The sequence below is a fragment of the Podarcis tiliguerta genome, assembly GCF_965153285.1.
Source record: "Podarcis tiliguerta genome assembly, chromosome: 9".
NCBI classification, from domain to species: domain Eukaryota; kingdom Metazoa; phylum Chordata; class Lepidosauria; order Squamata; family Lacertidae; genus Podarcis; species Podarcis tiliguerta.
In genome coordinates this window covers 55,314,000-55,340,079 of record NC_139542.1, presented here as the reverse complement: position 1 = coordinate 55,340,079, position 26,080 = coordinate 55,314,000, and the positions used below count along the sequence as shown (strand labels likewise).

Below are 26,080 nucleotides of genomic sequence, written 5' to 3'. Positions count from 1 at the left end.
CTATGGTGTTGTAGTAGTAATTCAAGATAACCAGGGCACAGCCTTGTGTATGACTATGTGGGCAAACTCTTTTCTGATTGTATGCAAATAAATTGAGACGTTAGCTATTCAGGCTTGGGCTGACTCTCATGCCTCAGCCAAGGCAAACTTCAGACTTGGTTCTGAAGTGCTAGGAATGGCACCAAAGTAATCTTTTTCTTTTAACAAATTATTTAAATTGAAGTTTAGGACTGGGCTTGCAATGGTGCAGGGTGTCATTCATTTAAAAGGATCATTTGCTATGAATTAACTTTTCATTTTGGGATTGTTTTAGGTATGGCAATTTAGATGGAGACCCAAAGGAGATCTCACCAGTTATTGATCAGTTCATTGAGTGTGTTTGGCAGCTTATGGAACAATTTCCTTGTGCCTTTGAATTCAACGAAAGGTTCCTAATCCACATACAGCATCACATCTGTTCGTGCCAGTTTGGGAACTTCCTGTGCAACTGTCAGAAGGAAAGGCGAGAGCTGAAGTAAGGCATGCTTGTCACTTAAATAATACATATGCACAATAGGCCATTCACTCCTTGAGAGCTGTATTTCATTTAGATGAACAGAGTACTGGAAAGTGCAGACTTGGCCATGAAAATCTTTTGCCCTCCGCTTCCTAGTTCTACAAGTTATATCAGGTTTCCCAGCCTAGTCAACTCCATTATCTTTTGGACTACATCTCCTATCAGCCCCAGTCAGCACAGCCAGTGGTCAAGGAGTTCCAGATGGAAGTCTGATAACATGCCTTTTTTGAGAACAGAAAGGACCTGTATTTTGCCATGACTTGGACTTCAAACGTCCCAAGCTTGCTACAACCCTAGGCCTGTTGGACTGCTGTGGCTTACCTCCAGTGATGTTGGAGTCCTGCTCCCATCCACCCCTGGCAGCCTGGCTAATAGGAATGGAAGGGACACAGTTTTCCCACCCCTGCTATATCACTTTTATTCATTGGCTTTGATTTGGAGTTGAATGTACCATCTAGCCTAGGGGTGAGCAACATTTTTCAATTCAAGGGCTTCATTCCCCTGGGTCAGGGACTGGCCGGACACTGACGAGTGGGCACTGGCAGAAGGGGGTTGGAGACTGATGTGGAAGAAAGGAACCTGTAACAGCCAGGAGGCAAGAGTCAGAGGCAGGAGAAGCTGCAGGTTTGGAGAGTGAAGACCAGGTGCAGTGGAGGAAGAGAGAGGTCAGGCTGGTGTAGAGTCAAGGGCTTCAACACCCACTCCTCCTGCCCCCTTCAGTCCTGCTCCACTGATTCCCAGGACCAGAAGAGGATTGAAGAGGGAGGAGCAGAAGGTTACACACAGGCAGAGTCTTCACCTGCTTGTGTGCAGCTCGGATAGGGGAGATACTGTGATGGCTTGTGTATGCTCTTCGCAATAAGCACCTCTGCTCACTCAGAGATATTTACAGTGTGGGGTAAACCACAGAGCCTAGGACTTGCCGATCAGAAGGTCGGTGGTTTGAATCCCTGCAATGGGGTGAGCTCCCGTTGCTCGGTCCCTGCTCCTGCCAACCTAGCAGTTCGAAAGCACGTCAAAGTGCAAGTAGATAAATAGGTACCGCTCCGGCGGGAAGGTAAACGGTGTTTCCGTGCGCTGCTCTGGTTCGCCAGAAGCAGCTTAGTCATGCTGGCCACATGACCCGGAAGCTGTACGCCGGCTCCCTCGGCCAGTAAAGCGAGATGACCGCTGCAACCCCAGAGTTGGCCATGACTGGACCTAATCGTCAGGGGTCCCTTTACCTTTATTTTACATGTGTTCAAGCAGCACATTACAATCATGCATCTGAATCATCCGGTTCAGATTCAGGGAGTGGCCTTCGCCTGCTTCTCCTCCAACAGAAAAGGCGGGGAAGTTTCATGTGACGTCTCTCCCCCCTCTTCTTTAACTCTCTCCTCTCCTGGGCAGACAGAACAGGCACAGCCTCACTGTCTGTGCCTGAACTTCCTGTGCGGCGCTGGGGCTCTGCTCCAGCATCGGAGAGCCTTTCCGCCTCCTGGCTCTCCCCCTCTTCCCCATCTATCCTGTCTGTCTATCCTGTCTCTCTCCCTCTGTTTGTTCCCGCTCCTCAATGGCATTCTCTGGCAGTCCCATGACAGATACGTAAGCCAGGTTCAAGGGAGGGGCCTCTCCATTGCGGCAAGTGCCTCATTGGGTACACACCTAGGTGTAGCTGAGAGACGTAGGACTGATGGCCCCGCCTTTTCCTAACTTGTAAGTGCACTTTTGGCAACATCATTGTTTCCCAAACTTGGGTGTCCAGTTGTTTTTGGACTACAAATCCCACCAACCCTAGCTAGCAGGACCGGTGATCAGGGATGATGGGAATTGTAGTCCAAAAGCAGCTGTTGACCCATATTTGGGAAACACTTGAGTAAATTCCTAACTGTGGACATTCCTTGCCTGACAGTGCCTTGATGTGTAGGAAAGCTTACTCTGTATTCAAGTAGTGAGCAGGCCCAGGACAAAAAGTGGGCTGAACAACAGGTGCAACTTGGTGCGGTAGGCTGCATGTCAGCCGTGCAAAAGGTAGCAGCTTCTGTGTGAAAAACATGTGCGCATGCGTCCCCCCTGCCCCACCCTTTCCACTCAAGTAAGCAAGAAGCACAATCATAGGCCAAGGACACATTCAAGCCAGACAGAAGCACTTGAGGGCCAGTGAAGACTGCAGCCTAGGAAAGGGATGTGCTTTGGAGAGGGTTCAAAGGGCTGGGAAGTGAGGCTTAGTGGGCCACTTTTGGCCCCACGGATTGAGGTTCTCCACCCCTCCTCTAATCCCCCTCCATTCGGAATAGGGGAGCTTGAATCAAAGAGTACCCAGTCCAGAGCATTTGAATTCTAGCCTTCTTAACTAAACACCTGCTCTCTTAACCTACTTCCACCAGCGTATTTTGGCTTGGGCTTGTATTCATGGGACTCAGTGGTGTAGCGTGGGGGGTGCAGGGGGGCTGGCCGCACCGGGCGCAACATCGGGGGGGGGGGGGCGGCGCTCGCACTCGCAGCTCTCTGCCCCTATCTGGCTCACTCACTCTCTCTCACTGCAGTGCTGGCTGTGCGAATCCGATCCGAGCCGCCGGGTCGCCGCCCACTGTGGAAGGGAGGGTGCCAGGCATGCGGTGCAGTGCGGTGCGGAGAGAGAGCGAGGGACTATCTGGGGGAGGGACAGTGCAGCGGGGGGTGGGGGGCGCAAATTACTTGCCTTGCCCCGGGTGCTGACAACCCACGCTACGCCACTGATGGGACTTGTCTCTCAAATCAACTTACAGGATTCAAGAGCGGACTTACTCACTTTGGGCACACTTGTGGAAGAATCGGGCAGATTATGTGAATCCGCTGTACAGGGAAGACTATAACCGGACCCTGCACCCACAGTCCGCACTTTGCCATATTATCTACAAGTAAGTGACAATCTTGCCAGTGGATGTTCTCTTAACGGAAAACATTAGGACAAAATGCTGCTGTTTGTTGCCCAGGTTTCATTCCAGTGTATGAATAATGTGATAATGTTCTGTTTAGGAGACATAAAGCCATGTGGAGTTTTTTGCTAAATAGACGCTTCACTTGTAACGCTGGATTATTCCCAGAAATAATGTCAATGCCCAGTCCTGAAACAAATTTGTATTAGGATATCTGTTCTAAAAGCACCTGTTCCCAATGTTGGGCTTGGTAGCAAGGCTATAGGCATGCATCTTGTTTATGTGGCATATGTCCTGTGGTTTGATTTCTAACATCTTTCAGCAAATATATATATTCAATAAGTTATATTGAATATATATATATCATCATCATCTTCTCTCTTTCTCTCTCTCTTGCCTGTATACACAACCCTGTATACGGAAGCTTTTTAAGGTTTAATGTTTTACTGTGTTTTTATACATGCTGGAAGCTGCCCAGAGTGGCTGGTCCAGCCCAGTCAGATAGCCGGGGCACAAACAAACAAACAAACAAATTAATAATAATAATTGAAGTTCTCACTTTGAAAGTCAAATGTGCCTGTGTAGGACTTCCTTCCCAAATGGCCACTTACATATATTCCTAGATTTCTTGCTCATTTTCAAGTTGGTTTTTCTAGCCTCCCCCCCACTCCCAAAGCTAGAGTTTATATATATTTTCTGTGATCCTGTGAAATAACAACAACAACAACAACATATTTCTTGTACCCTGCCTGACCTGGTTGCCCCAGCCGCTCTGGGCAGCTTCCAATAAAGTATAAAGTAACGCACCGAAACATCAAACATTAAAAGCTTCCTGAAACAGGGCTGCCTTCAGAGCTGGCAAAAGTCATATGATTTTTTATCTCTTTGATATCTGATGGGAGAGTGCTCCATAGGGCAGGCGCAACTACCAAGAAGGCCTTCTGCAGCATAGATGGGCCCTGCTGAGGCATTTGGTACTCATGAACACCAACCACATGAAGCTGAAAGACACAAGACTTGTTACTGCATGTGGTGGGCACAGCAGTCTGACGAGGGGCCCTCCTCAGCACATGGGATTTCCTCCACAGGGATGGGAAAGCTTGGTTCATCAGAGGTCCTGTCCTCATGTTGGAAACTGACATGCCCAGAAGCAGTGCCCTTCAAACTGATGCATTTCATTCAGCAGGTGGGGCTGGCATGTATGGCAGAGTCAGTGGGAGGGGGGCTAGCCCCACATGTACTCTCTGGTCCCTTCACACGTTTGGTAGCTATGGATACCAAATGCCTAATGGGGCTGCAGTCTTAACCCTGATGTGCTGTGAGGATCGCTGACGCTGAAATGAGCACATCCAGTCCTTAAAATTATATTTATTGAAATTTACAAATAATGTTTATTATTGCTACAGTTCAAAAGCTGAAAATCTGTTATGTACAAATGCAAATGGTAAAAATCAAGATCTCTCATTGGTTTCCTTTACGGAGTGTGCTGTTTTATTGTTCTGATTGCTTTGTTCCCTGAGGAAATTGTTTTTTAAAAGTTGATCTGAAGCTAACATTGCCTCTTGAGAATTAAACTGAACTACCTTAGATTTGGGAAAGGGGTGTTTGTGTTGACGGGAATCCACTTAGCGCTATCATTAGAACTTACAGCATTACAGAGCCTCTTAAAATAGCTTCACAAGCCCTTCCTAAACAGCTCTATTCTGAATCCACCTCTGACTGTTACTTAACCCTGCACTGATCTGCTTATATGCGCACGCAACCGACCTTTGGTTGCATGTAACCGGAGGAACTGGACAACAGGGCAGATAAGTCTAACTCAAGTAGTCCACAACATGTCTTTACGGTGTACCCCACCTTCTCTGAGACTACTGTTTTCAGGCTAACCAGGGAACTGTCACCAGCTGTCAACCAGCATCTCAAGGGTTATGTGAAGAAACATCTGCCTATACATCAGGTGTTCCTTCCCATTGCAGCATGCTCATTGTTTCAGGGATCTTGTGCTTGCTGCAATTTGTGAAATATTGATTGCTTGACAGCTGCTTCATGCTGAAATGTGTCACTTTCCCAAACAGAAACATCTCAGAAATCCAGGAATATATATTTGAGCTGCATGGCTTTGCAGACTTCCATGTTAAAATTAGCCCCTAGAATAGAAGAAGGCAGGCAAGGATTTTCACATGCCAACTTGAAATTTAAGGAACTCCCCCCCCCCTTATTAAACTTGTGTCTAGTATAGCGCAGAGCAGGGGTTGGCAAGGTTTACCAGCCATGGGCCGGATCACTCCCACGGAGATCGTCCGTGGGTCAGACTGGTGCAGCGCGACGCCAGAAATCGTGTCTGCGCAGAAGCGATTTTCAGTGTCTGGACATGTGCAGACGCGATTTCCGGTATCTGCACATGTGCAGACGTGATTTCTGGTGCCGCTCGGTGAGTTCCCACGCGGCGCTGGTTTAGCGCAGAGTGTGGGGGACTCGCTGAGTGGGCAGCTCAGTTCAGGGCAGCTCGTGGGCCAGTAAAAGTCTTCATGGGCCACAGGTTGCCGACCGCTGGCATAGAGGTCTGCGCTGGGCCTTAAAAGCGATATTGTACTCATTTAGGTAGAAGTTACCTCCATTGAACTCTGTGGGACATACTCCTGAATAGGCATGTACTGGATTTCCTTGTGAGTCCTGCAACTTCATTCTTTCGTTTTCCAGATTCTGGAGTGGAATGTACAACCGCTTTGAAAAAGGGCTGCATCCTCGGCAGTCGGTTACTGAGTACTTATTGGCAGTGAAGGAAGAAACACAACAGTTGGAGGAAGAGCTACTGGTCTTGGAAGAGGTATCTTTATTTATTTATTACATTTCTATTCCACCTTTGGGGTGTTAGGGCAGGGGTAGTCCCTCTGGTGGGGGACATGTTATGCTCCTTCTGGGGTAGTTTGTCCACCTTTGGTCTCCATCCTGCTCTCAGCTCCCATCTGTAGCTCCTATAAGCTGTTAGCATGCGACTGGTTGGCTAAACCAGGTAAGGGTAGCTGATGGGCCTCAAACCATGAGATAGGGACTTCCTCTGCATGTGAAGACAGGCTCTGGAGGACGAAACCAATAGTGGGTCCAAGGCCAATAAGGTGGTTTCTGCATGTGCTATAGAGGGGGCAGATGGGACTCGTCAACCCATTGAAGAGAAGGAAAACTCTGATCTTAAACCTCTGCTGCCTTGTGGGATATCATCAGCAAGGTCCAGAGTGGTTTCTTGTCATCTGGGCAGCCCAGGACCTCCATCCACATTGCCCAGGCTTGCACTTTGGTGCAGCCAACACAGTGGTTTACTTCATCCCCTGCGGCACATGCCATTGTCTCTCTCTCTCTTGACTGATGCCAACAATCCCCTTTCCTCCAAGGAACAAAGGTGGTCTATGTGGTTCTCCTTCTCCCTGTTTTATTCTTGTAGCCACCCTGTGAGGGAGGTTAGGTTTAGAAACTGGGACTCGTCCAGTGAAGGAGCTTTCAGAGTTGAATAGGGCATTGAACCTGAACTCCCAGGTCCTAGTCAACACTCTATAACCACTACATTTCACTATGCTTCTTGAAGTCAGTGTGGTGGGCTAGCTTTGATCCAGTTCAACATGTGTGCGTTGCATGCAGCTGGTGGTCCCAGATGGGGATGCGTCCATCAAGCTAAACTGAGTCCATCACTATGAAGATACAGAGATGCACCTCCAGCATGCAGATCTCCCTTTCTTGACTGGAGCACTTGCATTCCTCCCCCCCCCCCAACCGCTAAAGCAAATTTTATGACTTTGGATGGATTGTTCCCAATGTCTGTCAGTGTTTATTGTACCAGCGAAATAGTACCAAATACTTCACAATCCCTGATCCTGAAAGTGATGAGACAGAAGACTTTTTTTTAGGTCTTGTTTTTATTATGATTTCCCATCCTCTCTCTCCTGTCCCCCCATAAAATTGTAGTTATTAGCTGCCATTTAAAATGAAACATTTCCCCCGTGGTGACTTAGAACATGTAAAACAATTCCAAACTGTATAAAATATAAACAGCATAATCAGAGGTGTAATAGCAGCAGTAAAAACATTTCAGATCAATATATTGCAGCCAGCAGAAAGACTACTGCCTGTTAAACTCTCTCATTAAAATTGTTTCTGGAGTCCACCTAAATACTACTAAGGAGAGAGCTGATCTTGAGGGAGAGTGTTCCATAGACATGGGGCCATTGCAGAAAAGGCACTGTCTTTTGTATACACCAGCCTTCGCTTATTTTATGGAGACTGCACAAATGGGACCTCTGTAGCTGATCTCAAATCCCTGGCAAGTTCAGTTGGGCTTAGACAGTTCTCTTAGGAGCTTGGTACCAAACATTTATGTCAAAATAAAAAATGAAGACTTGGGTCAGGAATGATCTTCCAAAGATGAAAGAGAACCCTCCAAAAATTGGACCTTATCAAAACACATTTTCTCAGGCTAAGAAAAGAAAAGACGTTTTGCCTGGGGGTGGGGCGGGAATGGTGCGAAGTCAGTATCCTAAGTCTCCAGGGTGGAAACTTGCTCCACTGTAATTTCACTTGGCCATTCTCTCTCAATCCAATCCATTATATTTCATGTTGTTCTCCGTATTTAGTTTTTTGGTTCAAAGCATTTATACTCACCCCTATGCACAAAGGCTCCTAGAGTGACTTAGATCAAGAAAAGCAACAGATGTGACACAAAAGGATAAAGGGATGGGGAGAGAAGAAGAAAATAATCAACCTCACTCACCAAATTTTTGATGTTTATAATAGCCTTGTAACACCAATAATTTCATGCCTGAGTTTGCTTGCTTTACTCTTCCCCTTCCCATCCTTTTTGACCAGTTAAGATGGAAACGGACTGGTTGCTGTTTTGTTTCCTTTATTTTAAGGCCTTGATGGCCCTTGAGAAATAGTAAGCATAATACGAAATAATAATGATGTTAATATGGGGTGTATATTTCCTCTTCCCTTGCTGTCCCCTTTTCCTTTTGTGAGGTGCCAGGGCAGGAACTGTGTCACTTTTATCGATATGTGAGTAATTCTGGGAGTTTTTCTTGCTGAAGAGCGGGATATATATGCTTTGAAAGATAGAAAAACGAGGAATGAACTGCTTCTTGTCTTGCAGAGATTGGCCAAGCTTACAAGCGGGCCATTGAATAATGGTGAGATAAAGCAAAAACAACAAAATGGAAGCAACGACTTTGGACATTCTGCTTCCAATGACAGCATTGCCAACACTCCCCAGGATTACACAGGCAATCTGAAATCCTTCTCCTCCCGGAGTCCATCACAGGGAGATGAAGAAGACTCGGCCCTGATTCTTACGCAAGATAACCTGAAAAGCTCCGATCCAGATCTCTCTGCCAACAGTGATCAGGAGTCAGGTGTGGAGGACATGAGCTGCCGGTCCCCAAGCGGAGGGGGATGTTTGCCCAGCGAGGATAGCACCAAAGACCGCGATTCGGACGAAGCTGTTTGTCTTACTGTCTGAAACGACAGCCAGCCAGTAGGTGACAAATGACTGCACGTTGAAAGAGAGAAAAGTCCAAAGAAATAGAGTTGTGCACTTAAGGTCCAGATGTAACATAGTTGTAAGCTAGAATCTTAACTGGAAAAATAACCTCTTATATTTAGCTTCTCCTATTTAAGAACCGTCATGTATTTATGGGATTGCTTCATCTTCCTTTAATAACTGACAGAGCCATACAGAACGGACAATTTCTATTTAACTTAGAATTCTAGGTTAGTGTTTAGTTGGTCGACAGCAGTACCGTTCCAAAGAAGCTTCGAGAAAACATGTTGATGCAAGCCATGCCATGCCAAAACAAAGACCTGCCCTCACCATTCCTGGAAAATAACAGCTTGCACTTTATGGATACAGCTGAACAAAACTTCTTGAAGAGCATTACTCCATCCGTTCAGAAAGTTATAGTTAAAATAGTAAAAAAAAAAATCATTCCCAGATTCCTGGATTTATTCCAGCCTTCCTCGAACTGGTGCCCTCCAGATAATTTAGATTACAACTGCCACCAGCTCCAACCTGTGCAGGTGATGAGAAGATGAGTCTAGGCACAGACAGCATACCAGTCATTTGCTGCAGATTCTTAAAAGGACCAAGTATTTAGAAAGCACTTCCCTGTGTTACAGATGGGGAGGACTGAAGCAAGGCTGTACTGCTGAGGACCACAAACCCTGAGGACCACAAGCTTGTGCCAAGCAGGCCCAGAAGCCCCAATCTTTCCTGCCCCTTAGTTTTGCAGAAGAGGAAGAAAACAAAGATGAAGTTGTAGCTCAAATCAACAAAGGGCCTTCTCTTTGCTTTCCTCTAAGGGAGACGCTTACTTAAATACCATGACCCTGATCCAGTTTTAGTTCCAGGTATAGCCATGTGTAACAACACCTTCACGATCAAGGATGCAGAGTCACATGCCCATGCATAACAAAAGATACCCTGTCCATTCTGGTTGGGTTTGTAGCACTGAGACAGCAAGGGATGTGAATCTAGGTAAATGCAGAGAGGCTGTTTATGGGGATTGATGTCTTTTGCTAGACTTCTGTCTCTGAGAGCTTTGCTTTTATATCATTTTGGGGGTGGGGGGATTTGAAGATGATTGCTGCTTAATGGGACCCCTGTACTTGAGGCCTATCCTTGACTTCTGGTTTGGAAGATACTGGGCTGTATTCAATGCTCCGCAAGTTGAACTCTGCCTGTGCAACAAGACGTCCTTCCTGTGCATGTCCCGCAAACCACATTTTGTTCCCAATTGTCTTACAGAAACAAGAATTTATATTGGATTAGCTATCATGTGTACGTACAACAGTCAAACCCTGGTTTTAGTCTAGCGACAAAACAGGAAAAGAACTCAAGGTGTGGTTATGCAGGCAAAGAAGATGTGACAATGCAAACAGGAGGGGGCTTGATTCAAAATAGTTCCTGTTAAGGCATATGGAGCTGCAATAAGGTAAATGGAATGCAATAATCCAGATTAGTTGGGTTTGGTTAAACTAAGCAATTTTGGTTACTAGTAGCAGAAAACCCAGCGGAGTCACGGACCCTGAGTAGATTCCTGTCACTTTTTCTTATGTAAATGTAATGGCTGTAGCTCACTCCTGGAGTGGGTGGGGAGGGGGTAGGACAAGGGACATAATTTTGGGAGCAAACACTGTCCCCAAAACTCATAGCACCAGCCTTCAGTGATAAAAACTTGGTAGGGATGCAACACATCTAGCAACATTCAGAAACTGGCAAGATGACTCACATTGGTTTTAAACATTCCATGTTTTGAAATCAGCTCCACACTTTAGAATCGTACATCTTTCTAAAACATATGCGTAAGAATATCTGATGTACATTCTTAACGATTTTTCTGGATAGGAATGAAGAATGGTTTCTTTCAAAACTTGGAAAGCATGGAAACGCCATGTTTGTGGAATCACATATGAAATACGGATGGTGGGAAGGTGAAAACTGGGAACTGAACTTAAAACAAGTGTAACACTGTATACTATATCATCTTGTCTGTATTTCTAGAAATATAGGAGTTTGAAATATGAAAAACACTTAGTAAAATTTGTGCAGCATATTTTAATGTCCAGTTTTGCCGCTCAACTCCTGATGGTTTTGCTTGGGATCCCTGAACTCTTGATTTAAGACCTTATGGCTTGTTTTGTTTTTGTATCATCTTAATGCTGCATTATACTACCTGAATGAAGGTTATTTAAATAATAAATACATAAGGACGCACAATTATTATACTCTACTGTTTATATTTAGGATTATTATAATTTTGGAAAATTCAAGATATTATTTTAGAATAAATGTTTGTGCTCTCATCAATTTCTTTGAATCCGCAATCCAGAGGTCTGTACTGCTCAACTCTTTCAAGACACTTAACCCTGCCACCAACTGCTTAAGTAAGGGGGAATCTAGCTCCACTCCTCCGCACTTGTTCAGTGGACTTCAAACCTTTTTGAACTAAACTCCTCCCAATGGGTGGATCAAAGGGGTTGACTATTCCACTGTCATGTGCTCAAGTGACTCACTGTTGGGGTGCAGAGATATAATTTTAAAACCCTAATGCATCCTGAGAAATGTAAAATTTGAGGTGGGTCTATAATCTGTTTTTGCACCCTGGACAAACTGCTAAGAACTTTTGGACTATTAATAGGCAGCATGCAAATTTTGTCTTACCTGCATGCTTTATGTCCAAACTCTCTACTCTTAGCTGCAAAGCTATTTAAGTGCCAATTCAAGCTCCATCTCTACATGCTGTTAAGTTTAAAGGAGAACCAAAGCTTAGGTATGGCATGGCATAGTTCTGCTCAATAATATTAGAGACTGATTTTAATTGATATGTCCACCATTGACCAGGAGGAAACCAAAAACGAGTGATATATTCCAAGATAAATATAATTTCAGATTAAAAGAAATGTACAACTGATGGGACACACAGGATGTTACAGCATACCTTTCCTCCTAACAAGCCATTCCTTCCACACAGTGCTTTCCTCTCAATTTCACTTCTAACATAAACAGCATTTCATGGCTACTCAGTCCTCATTGACCTACTTTGCAGATAAAGTTGCTTTCTGTCTTCCTGCTCTCCCTGCAAACCTCAGTGCTCCCTTCAGTATGCTGATACACCCATCGTTTCTCAATAGCCCCAATGGTATATGTAAATACCACCCTAAATAAAAGGTAATAAAACTTAATCTGTTAATTTCAATAATAATTATTATTTAAAACATCAAACATTAAAAACTTCCCTAAACAGGGCTGCCTTCAGATGTCTTCTAAAAGTCAGGTAGTTGTTTATCTCCTTGACATCTGATGGGAGGCGTTCCACAGGGCGGGTACCACTACCGAGAAGGCCCTCTGCCTGATTCCCTGTAACCTCACTTCTCGCAGGGAGGGAACCACCAGAAAGCCCTCGGAGCTGGAACTCTGTGTCCGGGCTGAATGATGGGGGTGGAGACTCTATAGCTTAGTTCAATATTACCGAAAGCTCGTTTCTTTCAAAATGCCCCTAAAATCTTATGCTCCAAAGGGCATGCTTTAAGGAAGATGAACCAAGCTTCAGAGGGCAAGCAAGCAAGCAAGTTGGTAATGTCGTCTAAATGACAGATGTAGCAATAGTTTTTCCACCAAGCTTGTTTTATTTTCAGTTCAAGACTCAATGATGCCAAGAAGAGCCCGTTAAGGTAACACTGAACTCTACAGCTGTTTTTCACCTGTGAGATCTGAAGTGCTGGTTTATAGATGCAAATATCAGTACCAGAATCTTTTTGAAAAAGCCCTTGCAGCCACCCAAGAAAACGAAGTTTAACTTCTTTTAACAAAGTTGAGTGACACCGGCGAGGGGGGAGAACAAGAGATATATACACTTGGAATTATCTGTTAAATTACCATTTTTTTATAATTGTGTAGGGAAAAAATAGGGTTAAAGAATGTAAGGTCGGTGAAGTAGTTTGAGTTCCTTGCAAGAGCTACAGCACCATGAGGTAAACAAATAATCTAACATGTTTATATATGACAACAAAATTCTTTGGTTTTGGTGAATCACTATATCTTGAATTTTTGCTCCAAAGAAAGCTTGGGCTCTATTCTTTCAGATGATTCTACTTCCTGCTTGAATTGATCCCTCACCCAGGTAGGCCACAGCTCTGGTCTACCCAACCTTCCCTCCAAACCTTGGTATGTGTTTGTATTATATATGCAGGATAAAATCCCTTCATCGATTTCCACACATCCAAGGGCAAAAATGGAGCAGCTGAAAGATCTACCCATACTTTTGCCCTTCTCATGTGCTGCTAGAAGCTGGGAAATGACTCTCTAGAATGAAGACCTGATCCCACAAGCAGCTAACTGTGTGCATCTCCTCAATAGGGTGCAAGGCCATTTTCAAGTCTCCTAGCCTTTTACCTGCCACCACCACTTAATTTCAATAGCAATGTAGTGTGCTGCTTTCAACATAAAAATGGTTGAAAACTGGATTTCAAGAAACAGAATTCTTTTTTTTTTTTTTAAGAGGACTTAACATACGAGTTTCGCCTCACAAACTTTGCAACTTACTTTTAAGTAACCAACATTTCTACATCCCCTGTCCCACCCCAAAACAGCAAATGTTTAATACAAAAGTTATGAATTATGTTGTATAAAATTTAAAAATCTAGTCAAAATTACATGTTTAAATATTTAATCTATAAAGTAGGTGGAGAGAGAAGTAGGAACTTAAATATGATAAGGATTATCAATAATGACAAGAAATATTTAGTGCAAACACTGCAATAGGAGGATTTCTCGGATGAAATGAGAATAGAAAGACTTCCTAATTTGTACCAAAATAATAATAATCATCATCATCATCATCCCAGTTCTGTATACAGTCTCTTCTATAAACGCAACAACGGTGATGAAATGCTTATTTGCAAAATAACAGCTATGTGAAAATGTGCTTTGATGGATTCATTCACTCGCCTCAGAAATTCTATTTAGCTGGAAAACCTGTGAACACAAACATAACTAGAGTCAGTCAGATTTCTCATTGTACACAAACATAGCTTCGCAAAGGCAGGCTTCTAATTAATCCAGGGTAGAAAGCTTCCTTTCGCCTCCTGATTTGCTTGCATTATGTCATTAAGAAAAGAAAAGCTGGAATCAAACAGCCATGTAATGCAAAACTCCATTAAGTTATACTGGGAATTCCTGGAATTGGAACATTTCATTAGCTTAATTCAAGACAAGCTTAAGACCCAGAAAAGTGAGAATGGCAGAAAAGTGAGCTTCTCTTGGGAATTACAGGGACAGAGCTACCTAAACTGTATAGAAATATATTCATGTATGTGACTACAGCGGCAAGAATGTTACTTGCCCGGAAATGGAAAGAAGCAGAAGTCCCAGCAAAGGAAGAATGGATACAAAAATCTATGGAATATGCAGAAATGGCTAAACTTACCAAAAGAACCAAGAAATCAAGATAACAAACTTTTTACAAAAGAATGGAAATGGTTTATTGGCTATTTACAGATAAATTGTAAACAGATAAAAACATTAGCAGGATTGTTGTAATAACCTGCAGTTTCATAAGAGTGTATATTTAGGTGGATAAATGAGCAAATTCAGTTAATTAGGATATGCAGAGGATATTAAAAATAAATTTAAGGAACCACAGAAGGGGAAGGAAGTCAAGTTTTGAAATGTCAATGATTTGTAACATCAGCGAAATGTATAAATCTGAAAAGTATAAATAACATTTAAAAAGAAAAGAAAGGTGAGCATCTAGCAACCTCTAGCCCCTGGTCAAGGCCCAGACCAGACAATATCCTAGTTGCTACTCTAGGGTGTTTCCCCTGCCTGTTTTTGGGGGAACCTCCTTTCCCCCCTTGGCCCAGCACATCAGCCACCCCATTTAAGAGGGTCTCCTGATGTCGCGAGAGGCATTTCTGGAAACTCAGGATGCTGCTGAGGAAAGAAGGGGTGGGAAAATCACTTTCTGCTGGCCCTTATTTAGATCCAGGCTGCCAATGGTTTTGTGAACTAGCTTTGGCTGTTAGATGTGGCATACAGGGCAACTCAAGTCTGAATATTGTGCAAACATACCTATAACGGAGCATGAAATTGAATACGCATTGCTATTGCCTGTTGAAGCTTTTCTTCTTTGGCTCTTCTACAGTGGCAAATCTAAAAGAGAAACACAAGTGAGCATTCATCTATAGCCACATGCTCTATATAGCATGCTTTTTTAAGGTTTACGGGCCACATGACATGAATCAACTCAGATTTTTTTATCTTGGAACATAATTTGCTAACCAGTCACATTGCATTTGATCATTTTACTGTGAAAATCAACAGGAAAACAAACCACATTCCACAAGCTGGCTTTTGGCTTCAAGTATGGGACATATTTTGGGGCACTACTTTTATTAGCTGCACATGACTTACAGTTTCCCTGATTGATATGGAACAAAAATAAAAGCTGTACATTCTTCAACCATAGAAGCCTCTAACCACCAAGTAATCTTTGCCATTATTGGCCAATGTAAGCAATTTCTACAGAACTTTTAAATCTCATTGACTTCGGTGGGATAATATAGTTCTTTTCCACAAATCGACAAACTAAAGATGCTTAATTTTGGTGGAATCACACCCCATTAGCCCAAGAATTTGTGCCTGTGCAAACAGACTTCCTCTACTTCTTCTCTTCCCATGTACCCCTCGCATTTCCTCTGGAATATTGGGGGGAATACCAGAACAGATTTGGGGAGCAGGAGAAGATAGGGAGAGGAAGTCCTGTTGCACCAACAGCATAGGCAGAAATTTTTGTGCTAGTGGTACTTGATATATATATTTTCAATTGCTGTTACATGGTGTGAATTATATGTAATTTAGGCTGCCATCCTAAACCCATTTACCTTGGAGTAAGTCCATTAAGTCTCTCTGGAGTCAAGGAGGCTTACTTCTGAGTATTGGGTTTCTTCGTGTAGTGATCTCTTTTGTACTAGTGGGCTTTAGAAATTAGCTGTCCTTTTTTGCATTCCAGTATTTAAAACAATTTATTTGAGGATATTTAGCAAACCTAAGGACAGCCTTGCATAGTACACCACACTGAGCATTAAAGTACAGTGGTATCTCAGGTTAAGTACTTAATTCGTTCCAGAGGTCCGTTCTTAACCTGAAACTGTTCTTAACCTGAAGCACCACTTTAGCTAATGGGGCCTCCTGCTGCCACCGCACCGCCGGAGCACGATTTCTGTTCTCATCCTGAAGCATTCTATTTTTTAAGATTTAAGTTACGCAAAACAAAATTCGATTCAAAATGTAAGAGAATTTCACATACTGTTCTTTTCTCCATGAAGCTACTAAGAAAGTCATCTATTTCCGTTTTCCCTTCCAGAAAGTCTTCTGCAATAGTGTCAGATTCTTCCTCAGCTTCGTGAGCTGCTACTTTCAGTCTTGCCTGCAGAGCACTTGCACTACAACTCTAAGCAAAATTGGAAAATGCTTGGTGACAAAAAGATTCTGATTGCAAAATGAAATAAGTAGTGATGTATAGTTGGTAAATTGATTGTTCTGACTGTAAGTAAAGATAAAGGTACCCCTGCCTGTACGGGCCAGTTGTGTCCGACTCTAGGGTTGTGCGCTCATCTCACTTAAGAGGCCGGGAGCCAGCGCTGTCCGAGGACACTTCCGGGTCACGTGGCCAGCGTGATGAAGCTGCTCTGGCGAGCCAGCACCAGCGCAACACACGGAAATGCCGTTTACCTTCCCGCTGGTAAGCGGTACAGTTCTGACTGTATTCTGCTTTAATATTGCAAAGCCACTCTAGGGGGGGGAAAGGTTTTGTGAAGGGTCTGAAGACATATACCGTATTTTTCGCTCTATAAGACGCACCAGACCACAAGACGCACCTAGTTTTTGGAGGAGGAAAACAAGAAAAAAAATATTCTGAATCCCAGAAGCCAGAACAGCAAGAGGGATCGCTGCGCAGTGAAAGCAGCAATCCCTCTTGCTGTTCTGGCTTCTGGGATAGCTGCGCAGCCTGCATTCGCTCCATAAGACGCACACACATTTCCCCTTACTTTTTAGGAGGGAAAAAGTGAGTCTTATAGAGCAAAAAATACGGTAAATCTAATAAAAGAAAATCTGTAGTATGGCTATACTTAGTATGAATTTAGAAATATTAAGGAAAAACAGAACTATTAGCTTTTTTGTTTATACAGATCAAAAACTACATGCACCCATTATGATTCCCAGAAAGAAATGTAAGCTGGTCAGAGGTAGGAGACCATTGTTAGAAACAGATATGAATGCTAGGAGCTAAATGGAACCTTAAGCCAACAATGGAATGTCTAGGCGTTCTTTTTTATAACAAGAATACGAAGCTGAAAATGAATGAACTGCAGCTAAAAGATGTTCATTTTTCACATGGTCTAGTCCTTCCCCTGCCTATCCCCCTAATATTTTTAAGAGGGTCTCTTCTCCAGTCTTCAAAGAGCAGCTGGAAGTGGGGAGGCAAAAAAACGTTCTCCTTTCCTTCTGCTCTGCTGTTTTAATCTGAAATCTAAGGCGCAGTACTGCGCCCAGAGTTTGGAAACAGCTCACGCTAATGAAATTCCCGGTCGCAAGATACGCCTAGAACAATCGGAGTTTTGAAGACTGTAGGAGACCTGTGGTTCTCAACATGTTGCTGGACCACAACTCCTACCTAAATTATAGCAGAGTCGTCTGTAACAGTTTCCCCCCCTTAATTGGTGGGTCTTACAGAGCAATCCTAACCCAGGCTAGATAGCGGCAGGGCAAGACGGATGTGACATAGCCACCGCTGCATTTATAGCTCTGCTGCTTTTGCAGGCCAGGGTACAAGGCCAGAGCAAGCAAAACCCAGCTCCACATTACGGCAGTCTAGGCAGCAGAGGCTCTAGTGGATTCTGAGCCAGCCCAGGCACACCATTTTGAGATTTTCTGCTGGACTAGGAATAGGGACACCTCTGTCCCATGCAATGTGTCTGGTCCGGTCCCACTGCCCTATCTGGCAGATTGGAGGTCCGGATTGCAGCCTTAGGGGAACATTTACCTAAACTGAAATAGTACAGCCTACTATCTCACGATTCTACCACCTCATTGTAGTGCATGGCAGATCACGGAATCAGGCGCAACCTTCCAATCTTTAACCTACTTTATAGGGTTCCTGTGAAGATAAAATGGGGCAATACCCACTTATGTGTCTTTGAGCTCCAGCTTCGGATATAAATGTGAAAGAGGCCTGGAACAGACTAAGCTAGAAGCTATCACTGCATCTTGTGATAGTGAAATCCATAAGCTTACTACGCACTGGGAAAAAGCACTCCCTTTTTATATGCAAGAGGGACTTGGCTTACCTCGCCCAGTTCATGCTGCCGTTGCATCTTCTTTTCGAATGTTGCCTTCAGCTGAGTAAGCTGTTCATACTACAAGAAAAGAATGTCTTGACAATCAAACTCAAATATTTTCTTTCCAAGCTCCAGAAATAATTCCCCTCCCCCTTCACTTACTTTATCCAACACTGCTTGTCTTTTCGTCTCCAAACTTGGTTCCAATAAGAGGTTCTTTTCTGCAAAGTAAACCCACTGTTCAATTTTAGAAGGTTACCGTTTACTCTCACGTTACTCTTTGAATTACAAGTATTCTGAAGTCTTACTTGCCAGCTCTTCAATACTTTTCACTAAATCATCCTTGTCGTTAATGACTTGCTTCAACTGGGGCAGATTAACAAATTGTTCCAGCAGGACATCTTCTTGCTCATTCATGTCTGTCAGCTGCGATATACTGCATTTCAAAAGAAACACACCCACATTTAAGATCACCTAAACATTTTTATCCAAGAAGTGGAATCTAAGCCTCAAGTGCCTCTTAGGTTTGAAGTCCTAAACCTCTCATTCCTCACCTTACTGAAGATACGTTTGCATGCAATTTCATTTCATGAACCTGATGCTGCAATTTTTTCAGCTGAAACACCCAGATGAAGATGACTGGGATATTTTGTTTTCCTCCAGAATAGGAACACTTCTGAGAGAACATGACCTTGAGCTAACTTCTTGTGCTATTAAGAAGCATTTTGGCTCCACCGAGATTGACGACAGAGCACTCCTATTCTTTTCAGCCTGCAAAAACGTCTTCAACCCACTTGTTGGAATATCCTGTGTTCTGGGGGAATCACTGTACAACTAATCTGATTATAGCCACTGACGGATCATTTTCACGTGCCAGTGTTTCGCAATTGGAAGTACTTCGCTTGAGGTTTTCTAAGAATTTCAAGTTTTCTAAGAACATGAAATAACTGCTTTCAGTTTCTCCAAAGGCAGTTTTTTAGGTGCAGATCTAGCTATGAGTGGAGCTGGTTTGCACATGAACAATAATACATTTTAATGATACAAATATTTTTACCTAAGTTCCAATAGTTCTGGAAATGCATCGGGTACATCAGGCATTTTGTAACTGAATCCATTAGGGCTCCCCTGAAAAGTTTATCAAGAAGGTAAAACAATGAATGGTATTTCCCCCGAAAATAGATCATGACTAGCAGACTTGGGAAGCAACAGAAAATTATTTCCTGTATGACTATAATATGAAAAGAAGACTCAATCTAATTCACCAGTATAGAATAATCCATTGGACATAAACTCTAATAATGAAGCAACAACAAAAATCTATCTAAGCCTCTATGACACTCTATGAACTTATACCACACAAGTTAGAGAGAAGATGTAGGAAGAAGTGTTTTATATTTTTAAAAAACATTCTTTTCCCAGTATGTAGGTTGAAGGATAATCAGACTGAGCATATGCTCAATTGATAAAAATATTGTTTTTCAGATCATTGGGAAGAACTCCATTGCGTTCTTCCAACATAGCAATCCTCCCTCTGGCTGTTCTGTCCTGACCCCCAATCAACTATGAAACAGCAATTCTGACTCCTTACATGACTCCCACCCATAGTTCTTTGGATTGTACATGGTCATAGTGCATATTTAAACTGTCTTAAGACAGCAACACTGGAGTGAGGAACGAAATACTGGGTTGTATCCGACTAAGCTCTACTCAGAGCACAGCCACTAAAATTAATGTTACTTATGCCCCTTAATGTTACGCTCATTAATTTTATTGGGCCTTCTCAGTATATACTAACGTTGGATACAACCTTCCGATATAATCTTAACTGGCTGGTGACTCTGGGGCTCACACTTGGGAGGTGTGAAATACACTTGTTTGAGTTATATGGAGTAACAGTTTGAGAAACCTCTAGCATGAGGACAAAATGCTTCTCTTGCTCTTATATAGGTGGAGCACTATATTGTTGTCTGGTTTACATGGGCAATACAATTGGAGTTGGGGGCTATTTTATGCATGGAGTCAATCTGGACATATGGCAGCCTTTTCTGTCCCTGATCCTTTTCAATGAAATCTATATAGTGACTAGATCAAGCAATCTATAAACATCACAAAGCATTTTAAGTTATATTTCTGCCCAAACGCCCCAAATCCTTTTATATGATCTGTGGTTAGGATTAGCAGGCACATAAAAAGTTTGAATTATATCTATCGCCAGACATACACACCTGTGATATGGTTTCTGCTGTTGGAACAGGTAATGGCAGATCTGATATCATGCCAAAGGAAGGAGCCGCAGGTCTGTCTGCAGCGTAGCCAGAAGAAAGTGATTCTGCAAGTGGCACAGATGTTATAGACCTATTTGTTTCTTGTGGTAGATATGGAGAAAGAAACGGAAAGTTCTGAGCATAGGGAGGAATTCCAGCTGGTTTGTTGTAAAGGCTAGGGGGAAAAGGAGGGAAACAATTTACCATCAGCAACAGTTTCTGGAGTGTTTTCACTACTAACTCAAAGGAAAGGATTGCCGAAGTATAAGGAAAGTATCTTGTCAAATATGTCATAATAATAACCTGTTCATCTGTACCAAGGTGTCTACCAACAATGCCAGTGTAACACCTTCTAGGAAATCAAGTGGCCCAGCTGTTAATACATTTAACTGGCACAAGCAGTTAGCTGTTGGCACATCAAGACTTAGGATGAAACCGAATCAATGACTTTAGGCATGCTCAACTGCTTTGTGCCTACCCAGTGGGATTTTTTTTAGCTCCCCGCCCTACTGTAGAAAAGGAGACATGCCCCCCCCAGCCATATTACACATTACCTTTCAAAGCCCCCTCATTTCAAAACAGATTTGCAATGTGGCACCAAGAGAGGAGGGTTGCTGTTAGAGAAACACAACCTTGAAGCTCCTCTGGGTATGTGAAAGCGGTAACAGTTATTTAATGTAAAACATTAACGAAATCCTTTATAGAGATTTTTGTTGTTGTTATGAAACATTAATTCAAAGTTAGTCGATCTTCTTGGCACGAGACACAAGGCAAGTATGAGACAGCATCACTCTAGTGCACTCTATCACAGTTATTTGAACTTCGACTCATAGAATCATAGAGTTGGAAGAGACCACAAGGGCCATCGAGTCCAACCCCCTGCCAAGCAGGAAACACCATCAGAGCACTCCTGACATATGGCTGTCAAGCCTCTGCTTAAAGACCTCCAAAGAAGGAGACTCCACCACACTCCTTGGCAGCAAATTCCACTGCCGAGTCAGAAAGTTCTGGAGGTGGTAGATGGGGTAGGCCTGGCTCTTTACCAGAGTGGCTAACCTATGGTCCTCCAGATGTTGTTGGAGTACATCTTCCACCATCACTGAACAATGGCCATGCTAACTTGAGCTTATGGGAGCAAAAGCCAAACAGCATCTGGGAGGTCACAGATAAGCCATGCTCTATACAGTAGCTACGGCAATGGACCATCCTACTCTCGTGAACTCCTGCCCTTTGTTGCCATGTGTTGCACCTGTGTCACAGGATAGCTACTCATGCTATAATTGATCTGTATCCTTTACAAGCATTCCTAAGCATATTTCTAAGTTGAGACAGATCCAGAACTAACAGTTTTATCTTAAATAAAAATAGTTATTGTTTGCTGTGACACCCAAAGTAGTCAAACTGTGGTTTCCAGTTCTAGCCTGGAGGCAAAACATGTTTCTGGCAGTTTGTCCAGTTTGGCTATTACTGCAAATTATACTTATTATGAACCGGTGAGGGAGGAACAGTAACAAAATGTGCAGGGTGGATAGAGGAGATACAATTGTTTGGCCGTGATATCCAAATTGGGCCCATAGCTTATCAACTCAAGTGTAAGGGAAGCTTTCAGAACACTACTAAATTATGTATCCAGCTTGTCTGCAATTATCACCCTTATTTTCTCTGTTTACACTTACTATGGAAATGATGTTGAGCTGGGAGCCAAAACTGGAGGATTCTTCCAAAATTCATCAAGTACACTTTGAACTATTTTTCCAAGGTCTGAGTGCATTGTGAACTGTTAAGAGATTAAAAAGCTGTATTTAATTTGCAGAATTAAAGCATGATATACAAGGCAAGTCATTTACACTGACACCAGGAGGTTGATACAGGTGCCACTGTTACGCATTATCTGGCCCCAGGGGCTGTCAATACAGAGGCCTCAATCTGCACAGGAGCTGAATTGTTTCCATGATTAAATACAAACTGAGGTGCTAGGTATTGAAATAATGGATCATGAGCTCTGCAGAATACATATATGGGATTTTTTTAAAAAAAACACACACCCTGAAATAAACTCTGGAAAAACATCTAAAATGCTATGGCTTCTAGTTCAAAAACTAATCATTAAAAATATTTCTTTTTCTACATAGAGCACATACTTTAATATTTCAGTAAGTGTATTTCTTTGAAAACCTTTTTTGCAATAGAATATAATTGCTGCCACCTATGTATCCTGGAAAAGACATGTACAGTTTATTATATGACCACCCCTTAAATTTTCAAGGAAAATGATACAATTGTACATACATTGCTTATTAATGGGCAGGCCACATACACTCCTTGTTTGTCCATTAAATGATGCCGTATTGGAGGGAAAACACTGATGACTGGTTTTTCCTGAGGAAACTGAGGAGGAAGCAATCTGTGAACACCAAAATATATTACCATCACTTTCATGTAAATAAGATATCTGGGTTTGTTTGTTTTTTAACAAAATCTCTATTTGAATACTCTTCATATCATACGGTTTGCATTGGCAATGAAGGCAATTTCCTTCCTTATAATTACTACTCTTGCTACTCTACGGACAATAGCAACATTTATCATTTAAATTATACTAAAATTATAACAAATGTTAATTTCAACAAATACAAAAAAACCACAGTCCATAGGCCAAAGCAAGCTAGTCAAAGTCCTTCATCCTCTGTCCACAAATCAGCAAACTATCAAAAAGGTCACTGTATACACTCAATCAATCCCAAGCTCATTGCTCCCCTGTGTGCAAGCAGAATGAATGGTACAGGTACACTTGGCCAACTGTCTTGTTCTTTAAGGTGAATATGCATGAGCTGTGGTGAGCTCTTCAGGCTTGCACACACTCTTTTATCCTCACATGCAAGAGGAGCAGAGTGTAAACCTTTACTTTGCACTTAACTACTACAGTTCCGAAAAGTGGCACGGGTGGCGCTGTGGGTTAAACCACAGAGCATAGGACTTGCTGATCAGAAGGTCGGTGGTTCGAATCCCTGCGATGGGGTGAGCTCTTGTTGCTCGGTCCCTGCTCCTGCCAACCTAGCAGTTTGAAAGCACGTCAAAGTGCAAGTAGATAAATAGGTACCGCTCCGGCGGGAAGGTAAACGGTGTTTCCGTGCGCTGCTCTGGTTCGCCAGAAGCAGCTTAGTCATGCTGGCCACATGACCCGGAAGCTGTACGCTGGCTCCCTCGGCCAATAAAGCGAGATGAGTGCCGCAACCCCAGAGTCGGCCACGAGTGGACCTAATGGTCAGGGGTCCCTTTGCCTTTTACTACAGTTCTGCAAAACCAACCAAATGAATTTAAATGAACTATGATTAAAAAGTGCTTTCAGGTCCTGGGTTGCTAAATAAAAAAACAGGCCAATTATGTTTTTGCTCATCTCAGCCCCAAGGTGTGCAAATCTGACCAATCTTTAATAGAGGATTGTTTTCCCAAATTGCTAAGCACAGCTTAAACATTTAACGTGACATATAAGCAGATCACATAGTACTTACATGTTAATATTTATTGTCAGGTTGTTTACAGTAAATGGCAATCGATACTCCACATCTTTTTGTATTTCAGCTATACTGTTAAAAGAAATGTAGGTATTTACCAAGGGTCATAGGAACAATGAAAATCATCAAGCTTTTAATGATACCAGAAAGTTAAACATTTTGAAGTTCAAATGATTTTAATGGGAGAGTTAAGCTAAAATCTATCTTAGGGTAATTCATAGAACCTTACAGCTGGAAGGGACCCAAGGAACATGTAGTCCAAACCAAGGCAATGCAGGAAAATGATTGAAACTTGAGCTCCTATGTGGAATGGGCTTTGAAGGAAGTCTGGTGCCTCCAGCTTTTTTCATTTCATACCAGAAAGCTATCTGGAGCACTTTACACCCCTGTACAATAGTTAATTAAAGGGACGCGGGTGGCGCTGTGGGTTAAATCACAGAGCCTTGGGCTTGCTGATCAGAAGGTCGGCGGTTCGAATCCCCGCGATGGGGTGAGCTCCCGTTGCTCGGTCCCTGCTCCTGCCAACCTAGCAGTTCGAAAGCATATCAAAGTGCAAGTAGATAAATAGGTACCACTCTGGCGGGAAGGTAAACAGCGTTTCTGTGCGCTGCTCTGGTTAGCCAGAAGCGGCTTAGTCATGCTGGCCACATGACCTAGAAGCTATATGCTGGCTCCCTCGGCCAATAAAGCGAGATGAGTGCCGCAACCCCAGAGTCGGCCACGACTGGACCTAATGGTCCCTTTACCTTTTACAATAGTTAATTAGGATTGGTGGGCCAGGATCTCCTCTCTTGACCTCATTCCCAAACACAGCCTGCCAGCAAATTTGGTTGCCACAGATGCCACTACGTACTCTTCTCTCTCTGGGTTGCATGTGCAATACAGTGGTACCTCGGGTTACATACGCTTCAGGTTACAGATTCCGCTAACCCAGAAATAGTACCTCGGGTTAAGAACTTTGCTTCAGGGTGAGAACAGAAATCGTGCTCCGGCGGCGCGGCAGCAGCAGGAGGCCCCATTAGCTAAAGTGGTGCTTCAGGTTAAGAACGGACCTCCGGAACGAATTAAGTACTTAACCCGAGGTACCACTGTAATGACTAAGCCATTTATTTTTATATTCAGGACTGCGGCGAGTATTAGCTTCCCCTCCATCAGCGCCGCACCCACTATCGCACCTTTGCCTGTCTTTTCACAACTTTGGCTCTCTCCTTCGGATTTCGCTTCAGGGTCTTACGGAGCCGTCAGTCACCCACCACCTTCGGACTAAACACTCTTTCGCTCGCGTTTCAACAACAACAAAACCACCTGACCTCTCAACTGTACGGAGAAGCTGGAATAAGCTCCTCTATCGATTCAGAGCAATAATAATTACTAGCCGTCGCGTCGCGGTCTAGATCCTTATCCGACAGGCATTCCCTGTACACATTGTCAGCCGGATAAACATCCGGCTCTCTACCCACAGCCGAAGTTTGTAACTCCAGTTCTGAGAAAGGGGTTGGGAAATAAACTGGCCAATTTGTTTCTCTCCCCCCCCTTCTCTCTCTCTCTGACACCACCCCCCCCAGGCAGCGCGTCACTCACGCGGCGTGGGCGCTCCGCAGGGACTCGATCTGCCGCTGCTTCTGCTGCTGGAGGCTGGTGAGAGTCGGCGGCAGCGCGGTTCCACCGGCCGACGAGGGCGAGGGCGACGAGGAGGCGGCGGCCCCGCCACCGCTGCCGGCTTTGGAGAGCGGGAAGAGCCAATTCATCCTCCGCTTCGCGCACCGAGCAGGGCAGAGCGAGACCGGGCCCTTCCTTCCCTGCTCCGCCGGCGCCGCTCTTCCCACTCCCGGCCTCGCTCGCCACCCGCCACAACAAACTCCCCTCAGGCCGCCAACCCTCCTCCTCCTCCTCCTCCTGAGGGAACAGGAAGCCGTTCCTTGCAGTCGCGAGCGCCCTCCCCCCGCGTCATCGCTGCTCGGCATCCAT

General features: G+C 43.7%; 2 protein-coding genes across 5 annotated transcripts in view; one reads left to right on the top strand and one right to left on the bottom strand.

Moving 5' to 3' along the window:
* MTMR7 (myotubularin related protein 7) overlaps positions 1 to 11,212 on the top strand; it is a 40,934-nt gene extending 29,722 nt beyond the window's left edge. For 2 of the 3 annotated variants that reach the window (XM_083458231.1, XM_083458233.1), the window contains exons 11-14: positions 314 to 514; positions 3,304 to 3,435; positions 6,154 to 6,280; positions 8,591 to 11,212. In XM_083458231.1, coding sequence (XP_083314357.1) covers positions 314 to 514; positions 3,304 to 3,435; positions 6,154 to 6,280; positions 8,591 to 8,956 — 826 coding nt within the window. In that variant the 3' untranslated portion in view covers positions 8,957 to 11,212. The remainder of the gene's footprint in view (positions 1 to 313; positions 515 to 3,303; positions 3,436 to 6,153; positions 6,281 to 8,590) is intronic. The other variant, XM_083458232.1, reaches the window with a different exon arrangement.
* A 1,388-nt stretch (positions 11,213 to 12,600) lies between these two features.
* On the bottom strand, positions 12,601 to 26,076 carry VPS37A (VPS37A subunit of ESCRT-I; the record flags this gene model as incomplete). 2 transcript variants are annotated; one of them, XR_014515378.1, is made up of 12 exons in its annotated part: positions 12,601 to 13,969; positions 15,065 to 15,145; positions 16,302 to 16,445; positions 18,343 to 18,411; positions 18,496 to 18,570; positions 18,642 to 18,769; positions 19,388 to 19,458; positions 20,559 to 20,772; positions 22,274 to 22,374; positions 22,887 to 23,001; positions 24,110 to 24,184; positions 25,694 to 26,076. XR_014515378.1 is itself a non-coding variant. In XM_083458380.1 (12 exons), the coding sequence occupies 11 exons, from the start codon at positions 26,074 to 26,076 to the stop codon at positions 15,065 to 15,067; spliced, it is 1,440 nt and encodes a 479-aa protein (XP_083314506.1). In that variant the 3' UTR covers positions 12,601 to 13,969. The 2 variants fall into 2 exon arrangements, 1 of the variants encoding a protein (XP_083314506.1); XM_083458380.1 differs by having other exon boundaries at positions 18,496 to 18,554.
* Between the last annotated feature and the right edge of the window lie 4 nt (positions 26,077 to 26,080).